General features: G+C 38.1%; 2 protein-coding genes across 6 annotated transcripts in view; one reads left to right on the forward strand and one right to left on the reverse strand.

Moving 5' to 3' along the window:
- LOC139966721 (uncharacterized) lies at positions 1-11,639 on the forward strand. Of its 2 annotated transcripts, none has more exons than XM_071970029.1 (3): positions 1-1,316; positions 5,122-5,534; positions 5,734-11,639. In XM_071970029.1, exons 1-3 carry the CDS (start codon positions 1,235-1,237, stop codon positions 6,727-6,729), a joined length of 1,491 nt encoding a protein of 496 aa, XP_071826130.1. In that variant the 5' UTR covers positions 1-1,234; the 3' UTR covers positions 6,730-11,639. The 2 variants fall into 2 exon arrangements, with proteins under 2 accessions (XP_071826130.1, XP_071826129.1); XM_071970028.1 differs by having other exon boundaries at positions 35-1,316; positions 5,119-5,534.
- Positions 7,484-21,339, reverse strand: part of LOC139966719 (transmembrane protein 161B-like) — a 25,806-nt gene continuing 11,950 nt past the window's right edge. For all 4 annotated transcript variants that reach the window (XM_071970027.1, XM_071970026.1, XM_071970024.1 and 1 more), the window contains exons 9-11: positions 16,037-16,211; positions 14,004-14,100; positions 7,484-13,088 (exon numbers count right to left, since the gene is read on the reverse strand). In XM_071970027.1, the coding sequence (XP_071826128.1) occupies positions 12,811-13,088; positions 14,004-14,100; positions 16,037-16,211 (550 nt within the window). In that variant the 3' untranslated portion in view covers positions 7,484-12,810. The remainder of the gene's footprint in view (positions 13,089-14,003; positions 14,101-16,036; positions 16,212-21,339) is intronic.

Genomic DNA, 21,339 nt, shown 5'->3' on the forward strand with positions numbered 1-21,339 from the left:
AAGTTAATGACTGTCTTTAACGTTCCAGTTAACATAACAGAGTCTTATACAGTAATGTACATTTTCCACTACTTTACCATTAAGTGGTTGTCACGAGCCAGACTCCATGACTAAATGGATCTTTGGATATAAATCGGCCGAAAGAATGGTCAGGTTGCAAGTCATGTTGATTTAATTGGTTAGCCAAAAGCCGGCCGTGGTTCCCTTCGGTTGTCAGTGTAGGTAACATGTAATTTGACGCGTGATGACGTCATAGTTGGAATTTCTTTGGTATCTGGTAGACCCGACATAGCCTTTTCACGCAGGGGAGATCCATCTACACACGACAGCAACGCACATTTAATAAAGTAAAAGGAATTTCAAGTATGAGTAAGGAAGCTTTTACAAGACATATAGTCGCCGGACTATTAACACAATCAATTGAAGCTGAGTGATATATGCAGAGAGAAGAGGGACTCGCATGACGACAATCAAACAAACAGGATGGGCATAAATAAATGTTGGCAGGCGAGGAGGTACAAGGAGAAAGCAACTATGAATTTACCGTGACATATTCACAAACATGATATAGTGAGTAAATTTGGCTGAAGTTACAACATTTTTTGAGAACACTTTCCCTTAAATAACTTCTTTCGGTAATTCATCTCGTTAAATGAGAATACACCCTTCTACTCTCCTTTATATTGCATATGAAATGTCACACATTGGTCGTTGTGATGAAATAACGGTAGATTAGCAAAATGTTGATCAAAGCAACGAAGAACATGTCATTGAAGTGGAACACTTTGGCTACCGTAAAGAGTTGCCAAATTTCTCCTTGTCGTCTGGACACTGAAACATGTCGTGTGGGTAACTTTCAGACAAGTTTTTCCTTACTATGTGTGTGTGTGCCTGGGGGAACTTCATAACGCTTGAGTATATTAATTTATCCTTCACTCCATTGGCACTGTGTATGAAAATAGTGAGTATCAGTGACTTAATTTGGCCTTATTAACGGCACCAACAGCCCATTGCACATATGTGTTCGGATTGAGGACACGTTAATCGTTCACACACGGTAATATACCGCACTGATGAAAACGAGATATTTTCGCATCACTGCTATGAGATTTATATTTGGAATAAAAATCAAGTGAATTTCAAAGCGAGACTGGTTTGGCGTGAAGAGAAAAGGATATTTGTGAAGGGTATACAAGTCGTTACATGAGGCGAGGTGCTGACAGGGTGAAGTAAAATGAAATCATGGTTGACTAAAGGACGGTGCATTCAAATTGTACTAGTGGTGTTGCTGTGTATAGTCCTCTACCAAATATGTGGTATGTATATATATTTGTTTGTATTAACTCATTGATGCATGAAATTGTTATCAATAAAATCATGTATTTGTATTGTAACGCGATGAATGTACATGCACTTTAAAGGCATTGTCAAGATAAAACAATGAATTGAAAAATACAATAGAACCCATTGTTCATTGGATAGACGTATACGTGTTTATAGTCGGTAAGGTATTTTGTTGGGATGTAAAAATTAAGACCGCGGGTCATGTATTCATTTAATTGTATTAAGACAAACAACTGGTGGTATTCGTTGCATGGAATATTTTTAATTAATTGAAAGATGTTTTGACCTAAATATGATCATATGCTAGAATTTGTGTTTTATTTAGAATGAGTCCGCTTTTGATGTTTTGTGAGAAAATCTAAGGACTAAGCGTTTTTGAGATAAGATAGCACCTTTTACATATTAATCATTTCATTTAAAGAAAATTAGAGGTTTATAAGTAGTACATAATATGCCAATGTATGAATTTTGGCCAACACGAACATTTAAGCATTAAAAAAAAATTATCACACACAGTTATCAGTTACTGTAATTGCAAACAGTAAAATGGTGTTTCCAAGCAAAACAAAAACAGAAATATAACAAAGTATGAGTTGTAAAATAAGGGATACCCCTGCATGCATGTGGTAATGTGGAAACGTTTAGAGATTAGGAAGTGTTTATGTCTTTTCACATTATACGCCATATAGCTACACCGAAACAATAATAATACCTTTCATTTGCCTAGAATAGCTAAGGAGAAGGCGAGGGGAGCGGTGGAGCCACCCAAAACAAAGGTGTGACCAGAAATTCGAGTTAGGGAAAATAGGCTATGGTGAACAGTGTCTAAGCTGTTATAGCTAGCCAGGGAATGTGCTTTTAGAGACAGGATTATGACGCAGATATTAAAGCAAAAATGTGCAAGAAAAATCGCCATTAGGAGAGGACGGTTTTAGTTAGGGCTTAATAGATTGAGCGAGACAAAAGAGGCCAGAGTAATGGGTTAAAATAATAGATCAGCGAACGGCGTCGGAGAGATTGACCTAAATAAATTGGGCTCTGTTGCGCAAGAGCTAGAAAGGTGAAAGGTCATAAGATGGGATGGGATGGGATGGATGTAAACAGATGTTGCTAGATGGATATGGTTTATATCGGGGTAGCAAGACCAGATGTACGGAACCTGTTTTCATACACAGCGTTAAACCATTCCAAAACACATCTTAGATACTGAATCCTCTGAAGAGGTTCCCATGGTTACTAGTCTGTTTTCTATAGGTATATATGTCATGACTTTACGGATGTTAGGCCACATGTTAGCTGTACTCGTATATATACTACGGGTCTACGTCATTAAATTCCAATGTTAACTTATCAACGGAGGTCGTAAATTTTGATTCATAAATGCCAAGCGTAGATAAAGATCGTATATATATATATATATATATATATATATATATATATATATATATATATATATATATATATATATGTATATATATATATATATATATATATATTTATATATATATATATATATATATATATATATATATATATATGATAGGTTAAAAGACATGCTAAGGATACATAATCATAAAAAATATCAATAAATATTAATTCTGTGTGTTCAAACTATAGTATATCTAGGCTAATATCATGAAGAGTAACTTATGAATATTATATTACTGGCGGTAATGAAAATATGTACGCCGTAAAAGTTGAAATAACAACTTCTTGCGCCACCGCTATGGGGATTCCTAGAGAAAATCACAATACTATCGAGGTGACCGACTGCTTATTTGAAAGAGATTGACTAATTCAGTCTAAAAAGATAAGAAAACTTTATTTTTTTACTCAAAGTTCGATGCTTGATGTTCATGCTGACATGTTAAATTCCAGGATATGAAAAACAGTGCAATATTAGGCGACTAATTTCTAATTAAAACCCTTTGCTTACTTTATCCCGCGTCGTGTATACAAAGAACAACTCAATTAAGTGGGCTACTGTGTTGTTGGTATGTGTTATGTTGTGTTACGTTGTGTTTCGTTGTGTTATTGCACTATATGTTATCATTCAAAACAGTTAACTAATTCGACCGTCAACAGTTTCATCATGACAGAAATACTTAACCTTTAACCATTTTTACATGTAAGAATAGGGAGGCTAGATTTTATTGTCATTATACCCAAACAACAGTTGCTCACGGCGTCTGAGAATACCAGCGTATACTGTTTTGCCTTGAAGGACCCCCTCCCTCCCCTAGGGGTAGAACAGGTCTCCCCTTATCATCGTATTGTCATTAAATGTTAAGGCAGTGACACCAATCAGCTCGTATATTTTTCAATGAAATGAAGTTTTTAGAAAACATGGAACACTCAGTCATTACACAACACTTGAACTAAAATGTAGTTGATAAGTTAAGTACTAAACCGCAAAGAAGTTATTTAATTAAATGCTCTCTCAAATGAAATGTGACAAGGTCCCTCAATTTGAGTCAGTAACTTGTGTTAAGGAGGAATAGCTGTTGTTAAATAGATGTCCCCTTAAAGTAACATACATTCTACCTAATTACCAAAAACCCGAGAACATTAAAAGCAGATTCATTAAAAACAGCTTTAACGTATCCCATGAGTATTGCGAGACCAAGGTATGGCATGGAGAGATAAATGATTGTTCAATCGAGTCCAACTTTATCTCAATTTTAAGTTAAAGAATTACCAGCATATATGAATTATTTATATGAAACATATACCCTAGATTAAAGACGAATGGAAATATTTGCGTTACTTTCATTGTACTCCGGGGAAGGTGGAAGAGAATTGAGGGTGGGGAGGGGACTTCGATGGGCAGTGGGGCGCGCTTCAAAATGGGGTAGTTCAGAAATGGTTCCTTTTTACTATATTTTGACTCAGAATGTAATAAGCACGTACCCATAACCCCCCCCCCCCCCACCCCACACACACATTTCAACCCAGCTTCGGTGTTTACCAAAGAAATAGAACCCACGTACACTTCCGCGGGACAGTATAAAATCAGGGGGGCCCAGGTCCCAATCTACTAACTCACTGGCAGACAGATTTCTCAAAGGGGAAGGGACACACCTGCCCTTAGACCCATGGACGGCATAACATATGAACCCGCCCCACCCCACGTCCCTTCCCAAGTACCAAGTAAGGGTGGCTGTCACCCTGATCTTGAATATCCCGTAGCGCAAAACATAAAACGAGTCTCAGCCTTTTCACAAACCTCCAAACATAATTAAAATCCTGGCCGCGTTATGCATTCCATAACAACACGATCAAAATAATACGAACCTCGATTTAAATCTATATATATGTTTTGCTCAACTGTGAAGTAACCAATCACACAAACATGAAAAGGTATTTGCGCCACACTTTGACCCCTTCAAAAAAGTTTTAGCAAAACTAAACCTATAATGTCAACAAAATATACTTTGACCTTCTAACTGCATTATAGTACTCAGTATATTCAGATCCCCCTCATTTTAAGGGGGTGTGTTCTTTCACCAAAATGTCACTTGACAATAATTTGATTGGGGCTTTAGAGAGGAAAGACATTCCGAACGTAAATGAAAGACTCTTTGGAGGTTTGAGGGAGGCAGAAGATGTTTTATTTATCAGTGTGATACACACTATTAAAGGAATAATATACAGGGTGTACCAGTAGTGATCGAAATATTTATATATATAACTCTTCAGTCAGTGGATTTGATATCGTACGTTGGTGTTGTTGTTGTTTGTTTTAAAATCTAAGGGATTTCTTGCTCTTTTCAGAAGCTAAAGATGGCAGTTCCAAGAAAGTTTCCCGAGATAAAGATGACGTAACGGTAGCTGATCAACAGCACAAACATCATACATCGAAGTCCAAACATCCAGAAGATGGCAGAAAACGATCAAAACATGAAGAAGTAGCCGATGATGACGACGAAGACGATGATGACGACGATGATGATGACGACGATGATGATGACGACGATGATGACGACGACGATGATGACGATGATGATGATGACGACGATGATGACGACGACGATGATGACGATGATGATGACGACGACGATGATGACGACGATGATGACGACGATGATGATGACGACGACGATGATGACGACGATGATGATGACGATGATGACGACGATGATGATGACGATGACTTTGAAGAAAGCTTTGTCCGCCGTCTTAAAGATGTAGTAAGTTCTTTATATTCTTATAGTGCAGGTTATCAGTATTGACTCGATCATTTGAAAATGAACACATGTGACGCATGAAAAACAAAAGCGCAACAGGTTGTTTTACGATTTTTCGGTCAAAGCCGACTTTCTTTTCAAAGTGTACTTTTGCGAAAACTACATTAACTGACAATGAAAATGACATATTCTCTTTAACCAGATCAAAACTATAATGCCGTTTACGATCGAGAAGGTCGAAAGAAAGCCATCATATGACGATGACGACGACGACGACGAGGAAGACGAGTATGCAGTGTGTGAACCAAAGAAAGGTAAATGGAAGACAAGTTGCATCGAAATCGTTACAGAACAGCTGAAAGCCGAGAAAGCGGCTAAAAAAGCAAAACGTGAAGAGAAAAGGAAAGATAAAGTCAGATCGAAGAAATCTAAGAAAGATGACGACGATGATGACGACGACGAAGACGATGTTAAACAGGTTAGTACTAAGAAAAGCCGGAAGGGTGCAGCGAAATACAGTAAAGATAAGAACGTGTCATCTAAGAAGAGTTCCCCCAAGAAGAGCGGAAAGAGTGATTCCAAAAAGAAGGAAGTGAAGAAAAGCAAAGGAGGAAGTAAGCAGAAACAGTCCGGTAAGGAATCTTCACCTGCAGCAAAGAAAAATGTTCTCGACAAAGCTAAGACTAAAGAAGGTAAAAAGGAAGCTAGTAAATTACATAAGACTCGTAAAATAATCAGCAATGATGAAGACGACGACGATGACGACGACGACGACGACGATGATGACGACGATGACGATGAAATTCAAAAAGGCGACGATGATGATGACGGTGATGACGACAACGATGATGATGATGATGACGACGATGACAATGATGATGGCGCCGACGGTGTTGACGACGATGATGATGACGACGATGATGATGATGACGACGACGACGATGATGATGACGACGATGATGACGACGACGATGATGATGACGACGATGATGATGACGATGATGATGATGACGACGATGATGATGATGACGATGATGATGACGATGATGATGATGATGACGACGATGATGATGACAAGGAAACAAAGAAACATCAACAACAGAAAGCGTCAACAACTTCAAAAGCTGGTGGCAAAAAGAAATCCGTTAAAGCAAATAATGACAAAATGAAAAAGAAAACCAGCAGATCTAAGAACTAAGTCTTTTATGATACTATATGCCGATAGCGATTAAACACCTTTGCCAGAACGGTCATGTGCAATCATAATTCCAGCGATAATTCCGTGTTCCCTTGTACTTTTAAGGGGGTCCGATAAAAATAAACTAGGTGTCGTTTATCAAAACGATGTATAACTTTATATAGAATAACAAATAATCACGTATAAATCTGTAGCTCCTCGTCGGTACTTGACCTCCCTTTATGGTCACGGGGAGGAGACGGTTTTTTACCCAAACATCTGAAAGTTTCTGTCATTAGTAGAGATCTTATTCAGAATCATGAAGCGGAAATACAGTCACGCGGCATTGCCAAACGTTTGATGTATAAGCAATTTATGGAAGAACTAAAATGTCGAATCCAGATTAAGTCAAATGATCATTCTAGGGCGAATGGCACCAAAAAAGGTGGATAAGTGCAAGAAACCTGCATATGTTCCACGAACTACGAGACTGTCGACGCTACCATCTGAGTTTTGGGCGACTTGACAAGCACACACAATATAACCAGTCACTTGAGATATACGGACAAATACTTCAGCTATTCACAATGGCTTGTTTTTGGTTCTAAACGATGCTGCCATACGAATGAACACTACAATTTTTTCCTAATCGAAGGATAAAACAAAAACAACGAATAGGACAACACCAAATGTTCTCTCACAAAGATAAATACCACGCAGAGGAGAATTTCACAACAATCAAAAGACATGTATTTTTTAAATAAATATTTTGTGGCATTTTAACACATCTAACAATATTTGGGTCAGGGTATAATCTCTTAAAATAGAGTCGGCCAAATGGATATGACAGAAAAGACAATAGATATGGATAGAAACTAATGATTGTAAATGTCAGTAAATGGCATTTAGACTTTTACGAGATAACTTCTTTTTGCGATTTGTATATGGTCAAAGCGCGACGATACTTACATGATATCTTTATTTAAAGAGACTGTAGTGTTATAGTACTGTGGGTAACCGAAAGAACCATGCAGGCATCATAGTGACGAATGGTATAACATGTGGAGATACGCTTTTGATAAACAACAAAGGATATTCATAAAGCACATATGTGAACAAAAACACAATGTCTGTAACTGATGATTGTAATGGGTTATGTAATGAGGGCTCTAACATTAGGACTTCCCACAATATATGTTCTGACTTCAACATCGACCCCAAATTAATAATTCCATGAGAAAGTTTGTTTTCGATTTCAGTATTGTGAAATGTTCTCCGTTCATTCAGCTACCCTTTTCAGTATATAGCCAGGATGGTAATATATATATATAAATATTAATGCGCAATAATGTATTCAGCGACTAATTCAACCTACCCAAAGCTGCATGTTCACCAACCTCCCCCCCCCCCCCCCTTTCTCAACGGCCCATCCATATATCCAAGTAACACTGCTTTGGAGGTCAATGAAAAGTGATAGGAAAGTGGCCCTTCCCCCATCCTAGGTCGATACTGCCAATATTATCTAAATGAAGAGACAAATATGGATGTTACACATACCCTGATTTGATCAAGCAACATGTGTGGGGTATGTACGCACTAGTCTGTCGACTCGTACTACGTACAGGAATTATCCAGTGATACAGCCTCCACTGGCATATAAGTGGTCCCTGTATTAGATCGAAATCGTGAATTCTCACTAACTCTTGAGGATGCTTGCAAGGTGTATGTATGCCAAGCCTTCGCGTTGCTGACAATTAAATTTGTTTAAGACATCTGATAACATAAATCTCTCATGCGGCCGTAGGGTGATCGGGGTGACTGCCGAGGTTTGCTGACCGATGAGCGGAAGTTATAACTCGAATCAAAGGTAAAGATGCTACAGCAGGTTTACAAGGTGCTTAACCATTGTACTAAGATCTTGCTAGAATGATAGCTATCTCATAGAAGATTAAAAGGATTAAATGACATGAAAAAGGAATTCTCCATACGGGCTTCTTCTGACGGAATTTACAAGACCTTGTTGGAGCAGTCATAGTTCATTGTTCGGGGGTGGTGGTGGACGTCTTTGTTCCACGGAAGGAAATATACGAATTTCCGAGGTTAGTTCTCCGTTGCTTGTATGAGCAAAGACGGTACTTTCGTAAGGTTGAACGAAAAGTGTAGGAAGATTGGAATGTGATTGAGACGCAAGGGAAATAGGGAGGTGGGGGGGGGGGGTCGGGGAGTGTAATCAGAGACTCAAGCCTGAGACTTCATGATTTCAATCGCGCATGTGCGTGTCACAGAGTTGTACAGACACGTTTCAAAGTTGTACGTATCGCTCTTCGTACTATGGCTACAGCACAAAAGTCAGCAGGAGCACATGCCCTTTACGACCATTCGTACTGGCCTCAAATCGAGTACATTGATTTTTTCCAAAAGTATTTTGCTTGGGTGGGGGTGACCATGGTTGCATTACGAATAACCATTATTTGATTATTCTAGCATATTCAAGGGTAATACAGATGGCCTTTTAAAAGTTTCTCGCTGTTGTTGTTGTGATAACTTTGACTGAGTTTGACAGTAGTGACCATTATTTGACTTGCTAGCAGATTTGGGAGGCAATAATGATGATTTCTAGCAGTTATGGGAGGCAATAGTGATGATTTATAAAATAGAATCACTTATACCTTGATATACAGAATCGAATCAAATCAAGTGTGGAATGTGGGTGTACGGGTTATGACTAATACATCTTGGGAGTAACCAGGTGTCTTCATAATTGAAAACACAAATATTAACCTTTGGTGCACCTCGGGTATGAACTACTATTCCAGCCTTGAAAGAGGTGAAGTTCTAGAGGGGTTCTCATTATTCATTTTCTGCATAGTTTACTAGAGATAAACGTTCGCCACAGAGCACCAAAATCTCATTATTACCAGATTGAGTGATCAGTAGGGTAAGTTCTGTAGATATGATACTCCAGTTGTGTAAGACCGCAAGAGCCCGAATTCAAGATTGCGGGGCTTGGGTTTTTTTATTCTCGGGACGGACATGCGCCAGATTTGACCTGCGGGTCTGTTATTGTGAACCCCTGTTCGAATGTGAATTCTGTTAATGAGAGATTGAATATTCTCATTTGTCGTACCTGCCACTATATCTCCTTAATCTGGTTATAACCCAGCCTAAGTTATGTATTTGTGTGCGTGTCATCCATGTCCATCTGTCTCAGTCCATATTGCTTCTATGTAGAATATATACAGTCCAATAGGTAATACTTGTCAACAAGATAATTACGTGTAAATATTTTTTTGTCTAAGAATGAGTGCAATCTCTTTGTCGGGTTTGAATTTAGCGTGAGTGGTTTTGATTTCATATTTAGAAATGTTAGGTAGAAACCAAAAAAAACAAATTGGTGTATGACGTGGTATGTGACGTTAGAAATACAACAATGAAATGACAAACAAACTTCGATTACAGACAGGAATTTTTTTTTTTAAAGTGTTCCGGGTGAAACTGCCTTGAATATGCATATGTGTATTTTAAATACGGATACGGCAGCTTCTAGAAAGTTTGCCCGAAAAAAAAAATCGAAAAAAAAAATCGAGAAAAAAAATGAAATATTTCGTTCTCAAGTCTCTATGTGAGATGTGCGAACATCATTACATGATGCATAATATAAGCTTATTATATACATTTGAAGCATTTACGTGAATATTTGAGTAATATCAATTTTTCTTATGGATAGGTCGTGGTACACTTTATATTCCACTAGCCAGGTGGGACAAGTTTCTGATGTCAGAACCGCTGTGGTAGTGTACTCTCATAAAATACCTCAACGCAATCGTACTGAAAAAATAATGAGTTTCAAACTTTTATCTAATGGACACATGATATTCATTCTGTGACTACAAGTGCTGTGTGAAAAGCATGGCATGAAAGTGCAATCGTTAAATAAAAGTGTCTAACCTGGGTGATATTATCCAGAGTATGTATGATGTCACATACATGGTATTAAATTACTGGCAATGTTTTGCATATTCAGACATATTCAGTACCAGCATTATGACGGAATCAGAACGTTTCAAGTCGCACACATCGCTAGTACGTAACACCTTAGAAAAATAACATTGCTGTCTGAAGTGTGGTATTTCAAAAAACCTTGGACAAAACAGTCATGTTTTAATGTCAAATGCTTAATCTATTAAGAGAGAGAGATGAGATGACAGCTGTATATGACAAGCGATTTATATAAATATTCAAATAGCCCAGAAGACAGCCATTTTAAATTAGATAAGTGGGCGAGCATTCTGCTAAGGGCTTACACGAAACAATGGAATTGTTTTCATATTATATACAAAACCATCCAAAATTGCAAAATAAAGTTACCTACAAAAAAATTAATCCATCGCATCCCTGTGTTTTCGCCGCTGGCAACCAGTTAGCTGTATAATGTTGGGCTGTAATGTTTTCCATTGATCTCCCCAAAATTCACTGGGTTTTAAGATATTAAAAAGGAGTAGAAATGCTTCAAGGAATTTTTTTTTCCACTTTTGATAAGACCGAACCAGATCAAGACGATTACAAGTACCACAGCCTTACATCTGAGCTGGAATATTTAAACTCTGCCCCACTTTCTTTTTCCTTCAGTTTCTTACATTTTTTTTCTGACGTGGCATAATAATAATTACGAAAATACTTTCATTGAGACCTATATTCTTTCCTCGTATGTATGCGGTCCTAGTGGCAGTATATTGTCATTATTGTGTGTATGTATATATACTGTATGAGTTGTTGCCTATTCATTTTAATCTCACTTTGATACAGATTTTATACGTTGAAGTAGAGTGTGGTTGCCAAAAAAAAAAAATCATGATTTTTTTCTAGATTTATTGCTTTTTAGACCTAGTTAAAAGGAGATTCTTGAATAAAAAAAAAATGTTGAAAGATAACTTCTTGCTTGTTTTGTTAATATTGTGGTCTCTTTTCCTCAAATATGCAGTTTTTTATGAAAGGATCCAAGGTGACATTTTTAGAAGGTGATTTGAAAAAAGGTCCAGAACTGGTTTGAATGCAGGGGCAGCAAGGAGCAGCAAGAAGCAGCAAGGAGCAGCAGGGCCCTGGTGCACCGATAGAAGTGGGCCAAGAAAGGGGGGACTCCATAATTATATGCTCCTGTCCACATGACAGAATCTAATACAAACATGTGGTGGGCGATTTAAAGACAAGTTAGATGAAAAGCCGATTCCAAAACAAACAAAAACACCACCCATGTAAGCCTGGAAGTATGAGATGGAGAGGGTTGTCTGGTATGGGACTAAGCTAAAATTATTTAAAAGTTGGCTTGTGGCATTACTTGCAATACTTCCCTGTGTAATCTAGATACACACACACAGATATGATAGGTACGATTTAAATGCTCACTGCCTTCCTCGGTGTCAAATACATATCGTTCAATCACGTTCCTATGGGATAATAACCGTCTAATAGATTAATTCATTCGTAACCCCATGACGTATCACGAACCTAAGCTTTATAAGACCTAATTTCATATCCGAGACTTTCAAGGCAAACTTTCCCAGCGTCATCGCGAGGTGATTCAGGACTATGTACAAAAATGACGGGAAATGGCAGAAGAAAGTGAAGAGAAATTCGGGAAACGTTCGCTATAAGCAAATCAAGGTTTTACCAAACTTCAGAAAGATTTCTCGTGAATAAGCAGCATGAATAAAGCACTGGATTATTGCATAAACATTCTTGTATTATTAAGTAAAGACAGGAAAAAATCAATTGCATTTACTATATGGTATAAAATTTACAGAAATACAACTATTTGAAAGGAAAAGAAGAAAAGTGAATATTTTTTCACATCCTCTATAATGTAATACAAAAATCTCCAAAATGAAAGGAAACAAAAGTAATGTGATCCATACACATAGGATGTCATGACCACAAAACTTTACAAACTTGACGGCCAACCAGGACTGCGTTCTGGGGATCCATTCCGACTACTGCATGCAACGCAAACCCTCCAACCCGACCCAGTTTTCTTCTTCTCGGTTAGCTTTGCCTCACACTCTTGTACGTAATACGCCATCCGTCTCTCTCTCGTTTGAGAGGATGTTACCTGGTGAGATAAGTATGGTAGATGACACCGAAGAGACTAGACACAAACCAGGACGAGCAAATCCACCAGGTCAGGAAGGAATAGATGCCCCGAAAGAATGCTGCGCAAAAGACTCCCCTGAGGGCCTCCAGGGTGATGGCAAACTGTTCCGTGGCGTGGCGGATGGCATCGGCCGCCTCGCCGGCGGTTGAGTTGGACTGTCTTGGGTTTAACAGTGTGTTGTTGGTGGTACTCCACAGTTGAACATTATCCAAGAGACCGTAAGAAATACCGCCTAACGTGAGAAAACGAAGGAGGAAAAAAAAAACAGAATTAAATTAACAGCATGCTAATGATTGTAGAGGATAAATCAAGGAGAAACCCCAAAAAGATTTAAAATAAACGTGTGAGGAAAGACAACAGTATCTATCTGTCTGTCTGTCTAAAGGAGTCCTTTGCAATTTTGTCCCAAAATTTTACCAAATATACCACTTATCACTTTTTTAGAAAGACAAATTAAAGACACCTAAATATCTTTTTACTCAATGATGGTTGATGAACCGAGTAACGAGTAATGAATCCATAAGGTTCCCCACATTTTGTTATCCAGATACCTTTGCAGATTAAAGTATTACTATTCAATATGTAGAATGTCATAAAAAAGAACAATTTCAACCTTTTTTCACTTCATTTATCAAGATGATTCTTGACAATATGGACAATATATCCATTGTCGTTGGATTCAAGTTCTAAACAAAATCAATAAATGGGGTGATAGATCAGCGCTATGTAATCTGTCTCTCTGTTACCTCAGGTACACCTCAAATACACTCGAGCACAAAATAACTACGGCTTCTCCTGTTAATTTCACGATTGATGTCTGATACCGTTATTGGGTGGTACACGATTTCTGGCTTCCTAACTAATTCTGCCAATGTTAATGCAAATGGATCAAGGCAAAGACACCTTCCAAGGTGAATGGTAGGATAATCCCAGATCCAGATAATCTAAGATCCAGATTACCTGAAATCCTGATGATCCAAGATTCAGAGTCTAGGAATGGGATAATCCTGGTTCCACATTTCATCACAGTTTATTTTACTGGCCTAAAGTTAATCGTTTTATTAGACTATGAAGTTGAGATGATGAAGAAACGAAGAAATAATAAGTGAATTGTCGTTTGACAAAGAGAAAGATCAGAATGACTTACTACTTGTTTTAAGCAGGCAACAAGTACTTAGCAGAAGAAGGAGGGGAGCTGTATACTGCAGTGCCACCACACACAGGTAGCAGAATACTCGAATTATCTAGAAAGAAAAGAAAGTTATGTTGTTGGAAAATAATAAGAGAATTTGATCTGTACAGTAGGGTTGTAGTCACGGTTTGCAGAATCAGAGGGAGCCTTCCCGATACTTTTATTTTGTTACCCACCCTATGACTCAATGAAGAACCTGCCACCTGGCAGTTTGTTTGTTGCAAAAAGGTGGCCAAATGGAAACCAGAATGGAATGAACAAGAGTTACCATGATAGATCTTCCACTGGTTTTATCCAGTTTCTTTTATTCTATCACATCTAAAACCTTTGAATATAAGGTACCAAAGTATAAATTTTACTATACCACGCACACAACTAATAACATCCATCTCCACAGATTAGGTGCCCAACCATGCCCCCCCCCCTCTCCCTTACCCCCGGCTCAAAATAGTCCTAGATATAACCCTCCAGTGCCACCCAACATGGGAACTTGATTACATGAAGAACCTAAAACTAAACCAAACTTACGTTGTCAGCAAACTAAATAGAGAAGAAGAGGGGTAGCTGTATACCGCAGTGCTACCACACACACATAGTAGAATATTTAAAATTATCTAATCAGAAAACAAAGTTGTTGAGGTGTCACATTTGATCGTAAAAAACCCAACCCAAGCTAAATAAATATGTCACGTTTTGCATTAGTCTAATTAGTATAGTAATAAGGTAACATTTCCTTTAGCTATGCTTTTGTATTATCCTAGCAAGCAAATAGATTGCGACCTTTTTTGACACAAGTGTTTCTTTTTTTTTGGTAAATTTTTATCTGTAGGATATTATAGATTGAAAGATGAATTGACTTCATAAGATACTCAAAACAGCGAAATGTTTGGTTTAAGTTGTAGGAAAAAATTTATTGTTACAAATTTTGCATAAAAGTTTATAAAGGGTGTGAAGACTCGCGCAAAAAGAAATGTCTAATGCCGGTAATCTGACCTAGTTTCGAATGAGGTGTAACAGAAGTGTTAGATACCACCATCGATCCCAGAAAATACACACACAGCTTGCTACCATCGGTAATTAGACACAGTACAGTCAGTACATACAGCTGCGGTCAATACCCACAGCACAGTGTGCAAACAATACAGCGATGGACATCTCAAGTCCAGCTAAAGATAACAAGGTATCACGTTTCATCACTGTACTGTCTGCATTTTGTAGCGACACGAACAAAACGTCACTTGCAAGCAACGGAAAGTTAACTTTTACAGATGGCCGCACAAGGTTTGGGGCGAGACTTCAATGCCTTTAAGGCTTTGGAATTTGTCTCTTATAAAATACACAGTTTCCTCTGTACAAAAACTGCTTTACATCTTTGCAATTGTATAGCAGTCTGCCCATTTGGCTCAGCATTTAGCAATGCGATACCGAATAACTATTCGCTGAGATTGCCACCATAATGCCCCAACATTGGCTAGATAGATTTATAAAATTTTCACCAAAGTTCTGAAATTCTCATATCCATGAAAAAAACCCAAATAGTTAGATGTGTTTCTTCATCTAAGTGATGTAGACAATTTTAGATATAATTGAACACTTCTACCCCTTGATCTCTTAACTGCATATTTTATGTTCTACATTCAATGTCCATACCAAAGAAGTACCAGTGAACATCTCAAACTCTTGCAGTAGTTATATCTTCAAGCAGTACAACAACAGACGTTCCACATCTTGGAGAAAGTCATTATTTGAAGCACGCATCTGTTCCAAGCAAGAAAATCAACTTTTGGCAGTGGCTAGAGTGGTGAAAATTTATGAATCAAACATCAAAATTTAGCACAATTTAGCACATGCTACAATTTCTCAGCTGATGTAACATAGCTCTTGCCTAATTTACATATATATGATACTGGGTACAGATGAGTAATTACCTTAAACGGATTTATTCTGCTAAGTTACCGGGAAATTCTTGATAGACGAAAGTAACCTACCATTTTTTGAAGGTCTACGCTACTTATTCGGCCGGCCTCGGTCTTCATGTTATCAAATCTCTCTTTGGCCATGTTGAGATGAGACTGCAGGTGGACAGTCGTTAGACAGAACCGTAGTATACAAAATACTGGAATGAGGCTTAACCTGATGAGGTCAAAGGTCTCATCTGTCATTCTATATTTAGGAATAAAACAAACAGCAAAACAGTCAAAAAGTCAAATTACGTTTGAATGATTGCATAATTTATGAAATTTTGATTGTTCATACTAGACATTGATGCGAGTGACCGAGCGGTGGGAGCTGTTCTCTCGCAAAAGATTAATGGCGAGGAGCACCCTGTAGCATATGCTAGAAGGACATTGAGTAACAGCGAAACGAAGTATGATGTAACTAGGAAAGAGCTCCTTGCGGTTGTTACGTTTGTAAAATACTTTCGTCCCTATCTTTATGGTAACAACTTTCACCTTAGGACAGACCACGGGTCATTAAGATGGCTCTATAACTTCAAATCCCCTCAGGGTCAAGTGGCCAGGTGGATCGAAGTATTAAATACTTTTGAATTTGAGATAGAGACAAGGCCTGGTAGAGTACATGGTAATGCCGGTACATTATCTAGAGTAGAATTTAGTTCCCCTACTTTGAAGAACGAGCTTACCACAGAGGTAGTTGGTAATGGTCCCCTTAGGTGTAATCTCGTAACTGCCGAAACAGTTGGGTGGGATGTTGTAGTAAGGCCCAACTGGCCCCTACTCCTGGTAGTAAAGCCCCTAAGGAAATAGTGAAGGCGGGAGAGCCAATGCAACGTGTAGCAATTGATGTTCTAGGTCCTTTACCTGAGACTTACAACGGCAGAAGGTATATATTAGTAGTTGCCGACTTCTTTACTAAGTGGACGGAGGCTTATCCCATTCTTAATCAAGAGGCCAAAACTGTGGCCCCAGAATTGGTTACTAATTTTATTGCTAGATTTGGGGTACCACAGATCAAACATTCTGAGGTTCAAATTTTGAATCTGAATTATTTGGTGAATTATGTAAATGTCTAGGAATTCATAAAACTAGAACGACTGCATATCGACTTCAGGCTGATGGGTTAGTAGAGAGATTCAACAGGACGTTGGAACAGATGATAAGCGTATATGTGCATGAGAATCAAAGAGATTGGGATGTGCATATCCCCATATTATTAATGGCTTATCGTTCAAGTTTGCAGGAAACCACTAGATTTATGCCAAACTTCCAGATGCTGGGACGGGAAACAACGCTACCCATCAAACTTATGATTGGATCCCCAGAAGCAGAATCGAACCCAGACACGAACGTCCAGGAGTATGTGGCTAATTTCAAGGACCGCTGCAATAAAGCATATCGGGTTGTTCGAGAAAGAACCTCACTGCCACAAGCTTGGCAGAAAAAGAACTATGATGCACATATTTGTTCAAAGACAACACCACTTAAGATGGGTGATAAGGTATGGATGGCAAGTAACTATAAGACCAAAGGGAGATCTCCAAAACTACAGCTGAGATGGGATGGTCCTCACGTGGTTGTTAATAAATTAAAAGACTCTTTATACCGGGTAAAAAACTCAAATACAGGGAGGCGGAAAGTAGTTCACATCGACTGCAGGCTGAAGCAGTATCTTGAGCCGGATGCATTATGCACGAGTTCCGGGGTGCATGAGCTGTTTCGCGAGGAAAATACTGCATAACTGGGGATAGGGCTGAAGGGGAGAGTAGTGACAGAGATATATCGAGTGAAGTAGAGGCTTGGAGCGATCAACATTATGAAAATGATTGTGAGGAGGCGACCTCGCTGGGTGATATAGGACCTACAGGACGAAGACGTCGACCTCCGGTTTGGTTAAGTGATTATGTACAATATTAGCGTGACTGATCACCATACTAGTATTTAAAGGAAATGTAATTGCTTGTTAATCATTAGTAACCGATTTGGATGCAGAACTGTGGATTGTGCGCAGGTTCATTGTTCTGCGGGTGTTTGGCATAAAACATACATTTGGTTGGGATTGTTTTAATGAAGGAAAAACTGAGTTTTTGCTTTTTGGTTCTTGTCATCAGCTTGCTAAAATTAATATTCCATGCATATCAATTGGTAATGTTCAGGTTTGCCCTTCCACTCATGCGCGTAATCTTGGTGTAATTTTTTATTCCAATATGTCTATGAAACGCCACATTTCCAAAATAACAAGTTCTGCTGCATTTCATCTCAGGGGCATCTACAAATTATGAAAATATTTAAATGATGAGGCAACTGAACAAATTGTACATTCTTTTATCACTTCAAGGTTGGATATGGGCAATTCCTTACTTCTCAGTCTTCCACAAGAAGTTAAGAACAGACTCCAATTAATCCAGAACTCAGCTGCGCGTATTGTAACTCATTCTCCTAAGCATTGTCATATCCACCCTGTCTTAAAAAACCTGCACTGGCTACCTGTAAAATATCGTATTATGTATAAAATTCTCCTTATTGTTTATAAATCACTTAAAGAACATGGTCCAATGTATATTTCTGACTTATTACATATTTATGTCCCCTCTCGTAATCTAAGATCCAGCTCTCAATTTGTATTAAGTCCAAACATAGGACTTATTAGGTCCTATTTTATTAGGTCCAAACATAGTCCAAACATAGGGGGTAGGTCATTTATTGTTTCTGCCCCTCGCTTATGGAACCAACTCCCCTTAAAAATCAGACAAGCAGCTACTCTCTCTAACTTTAAGAAGAGCATCAAATCCCACTTATTGACAAAAGCTTTTATATAATCTTGAACCATTAAGTTTTTCTTCTGTCATTGTTTTGTATTATTATGTATTATTTGTATCATTTCTAATTGTTAATTGCGCCATGAACATTCTTTGAGTGGTGTGTGCGCATTATAAGTCGTATTATTATTATTATTAATATTATGGCACAGGTGTTGTGTGTTTGGGGCATTTCATTGGGAACTACCTAACTTTTGGAATTTCCTGTTGTAGACTCGAGGGCGAGTCCTACTCATTAGGGTGGGGGTGGTGTGACGCCCGGAGGAGCGTCACGTAAACGCCTCCACACATAGGTGGCATCACTGCTGGAGTAGTTGTCCTGTTTGTGTGTATTGTTTTATTGTTCTCTGGGGGTCTGTTTTATCTAATATCTTTCATATGTAAAGTGAATTGTTGTTGTAGTTTCCCATGCTAATTTATACCATTTGTTTTCCGTCTCCCTTTCAGCTGTCCAGCTCCCGTGACAATAGTCTGGTTCCTTCGTAGCTATGTGGAATGTTCGAGCCACATGAAGATCCAAGGTTTCGAATTAGTATTTGTGTTAAGTTAGGGCACTTGCACATTTTGGTTTCCAAGAGTTTGTTCTGTTTTTGGTGTTTGCTGCTGCCTAGGAGGTCCATTGGCCAGTTCGTTAAGTAAGTTAAATGTTCTTTTTTAGTTTAGGCAAGTCCGAGTCCTCTTTCTTATAATATTGTGGGCGTCTTTCCCCGTTTGTCTGAATCCCTTTAAGTATCACATCTAAACTCATTAAAAGGTTGGGAACACGCTGTTTGCGTCGGACGATATTATCGCCGCACCCTGCTGGGTTATTCTGGTATTAATTGGGCGGGGTGGCTTTGATTCGGGTTGAATTTTCCCCGAGGCAACGCCTACGTATTGTAGATTTAGGACTCGTAATTATACGTTTGGCCACGGACTTCGCAGGTACGTCTCATTATTATTTAGGTAAATTATAAGCTGGGATTTATGTGGATTTGTATTGTTATTAATTAAATATTGGTCTTAATTTATCACCTTGCTACATTATTATTGGAGGTCACTGCAATGCCCTATTATTTAATTTGGTTTTATAGACACCTGCCCAAGTTGGGCATCGGTTTTGTATTAAATGTATTAGTAGCACAAAAGTTCAATTTATTTGTTCGTGTTTTATTGGTTCAGGTTGTGTTAACTTGTAGTTGCCCCACATTCATTCTGACATAGGGTGGATGACAGCGGCCCTATCGAACCCACAGTCGCTTGGCTAGTTACAATCACATTGGGGGGCTACAATATGAATATTAATGTAATTATCCAACATTACATTCATGTGAGGCATATATGCTAATATTATCTTGATATAAAATTTGAGAAGTACTTGTATGCTAAAAAGTACACATTTGTACGTTGCATAGCAACCAGCAGAGGTAACAGTAACAAATCACAAATTTCACTTCTGCTTTGCAGCAATTTTCATAAAAGTTCAAATGTATTTTTTCTGTTTCTCTTTAACTTTTATTATTTATTTTACAACAATTGATCAAAATGAGGTATCAATATGCTGTCACAGACAATTGAAAGGTTCCACTCAGCTGCAGTCATTTGTCACCCAGACAATTTTTGTTTTCATCCCCAAGCCAGCGATTATTCAAACACAAATTATTAAGAATGAAAGAGCTTCATTGTAGTGGGGATTTTGGAATGTGATATGAAACATAATTCATTCTTTTTTAAGCCTCATTAGGCATTCAATCTGGACAGTCTAGACAATCTCTATCTTGTGACTATTGTGTGGAAAATAATCAAACGATGATCATCACAATGTTCCTCCAAAAGATTAGTCATTTTGCCAGGATTGAGCAACTGAAAAAAATTACAAAAACAATCACCGTATTTGTACAGAGCGAGTAAAAACATTCAAGGAAAAAAAATATCGTGACCTTCCCTTTCCCCTTCCCTAACTGTACAGGGTAGGCTTAATGCTGCAAGGATACATAATTTACAAAGTCACTCTGCCTACTACCATTGTCTAAAGTCAGTCTATCTCAAATGTTTCTGTATCAAAACCAACTAATGCAAGGACTTATCGAACCAATACTTTAGTTCTTTACTGGTAGTCCAATCTGTGACTGTACACACTGAGTGTTCACTCTTCAATAATATGAATAATGATTAAGCAAGTTGCTGGTTTCATTTGTCCAGTTTAAAAAATTTTCAACTGACCTCTGTGTTGACAAACTCAGGACACCCGATATATAACCGTCTTAATTTTCGATTTGATCGTTCTCAGCGAATGGGTCAAGATTTTGGTAAACAAAAGAGGAACCTGGTCATGATTATGTGATTATTACTAAACGGAACAACGGTACCAAAACCGTAGTGTAATTTTTAGAGATCGGTTAGTTTCTGTTGTATTGGAATGTTTAATGAAGCATCCAAGCACCATGCAGTGTTACATATGATTAACAACATTTTAAAGTTGCAATATTCCAGGTCGTTTGAGTAGATTTCTGATACTTTAAATAAAAACACGAC

The sequence above is a fragment of the Apostichopus japonicus genome, chromosome 4 (genome assembly GCF_037975245.1).
Source record: "Apostichopus japonicus isolate 1M-3 chromosome 4, ASM3797524v1, whole genome shotgun sequence".
Taxonomy (NCBI): Eukaryota; Metazoa; Echinodermata; class Holothuroidea; order Aspidochirotida; family Stichopodidae; genus Apostichopus; species Apostichopus japonicus.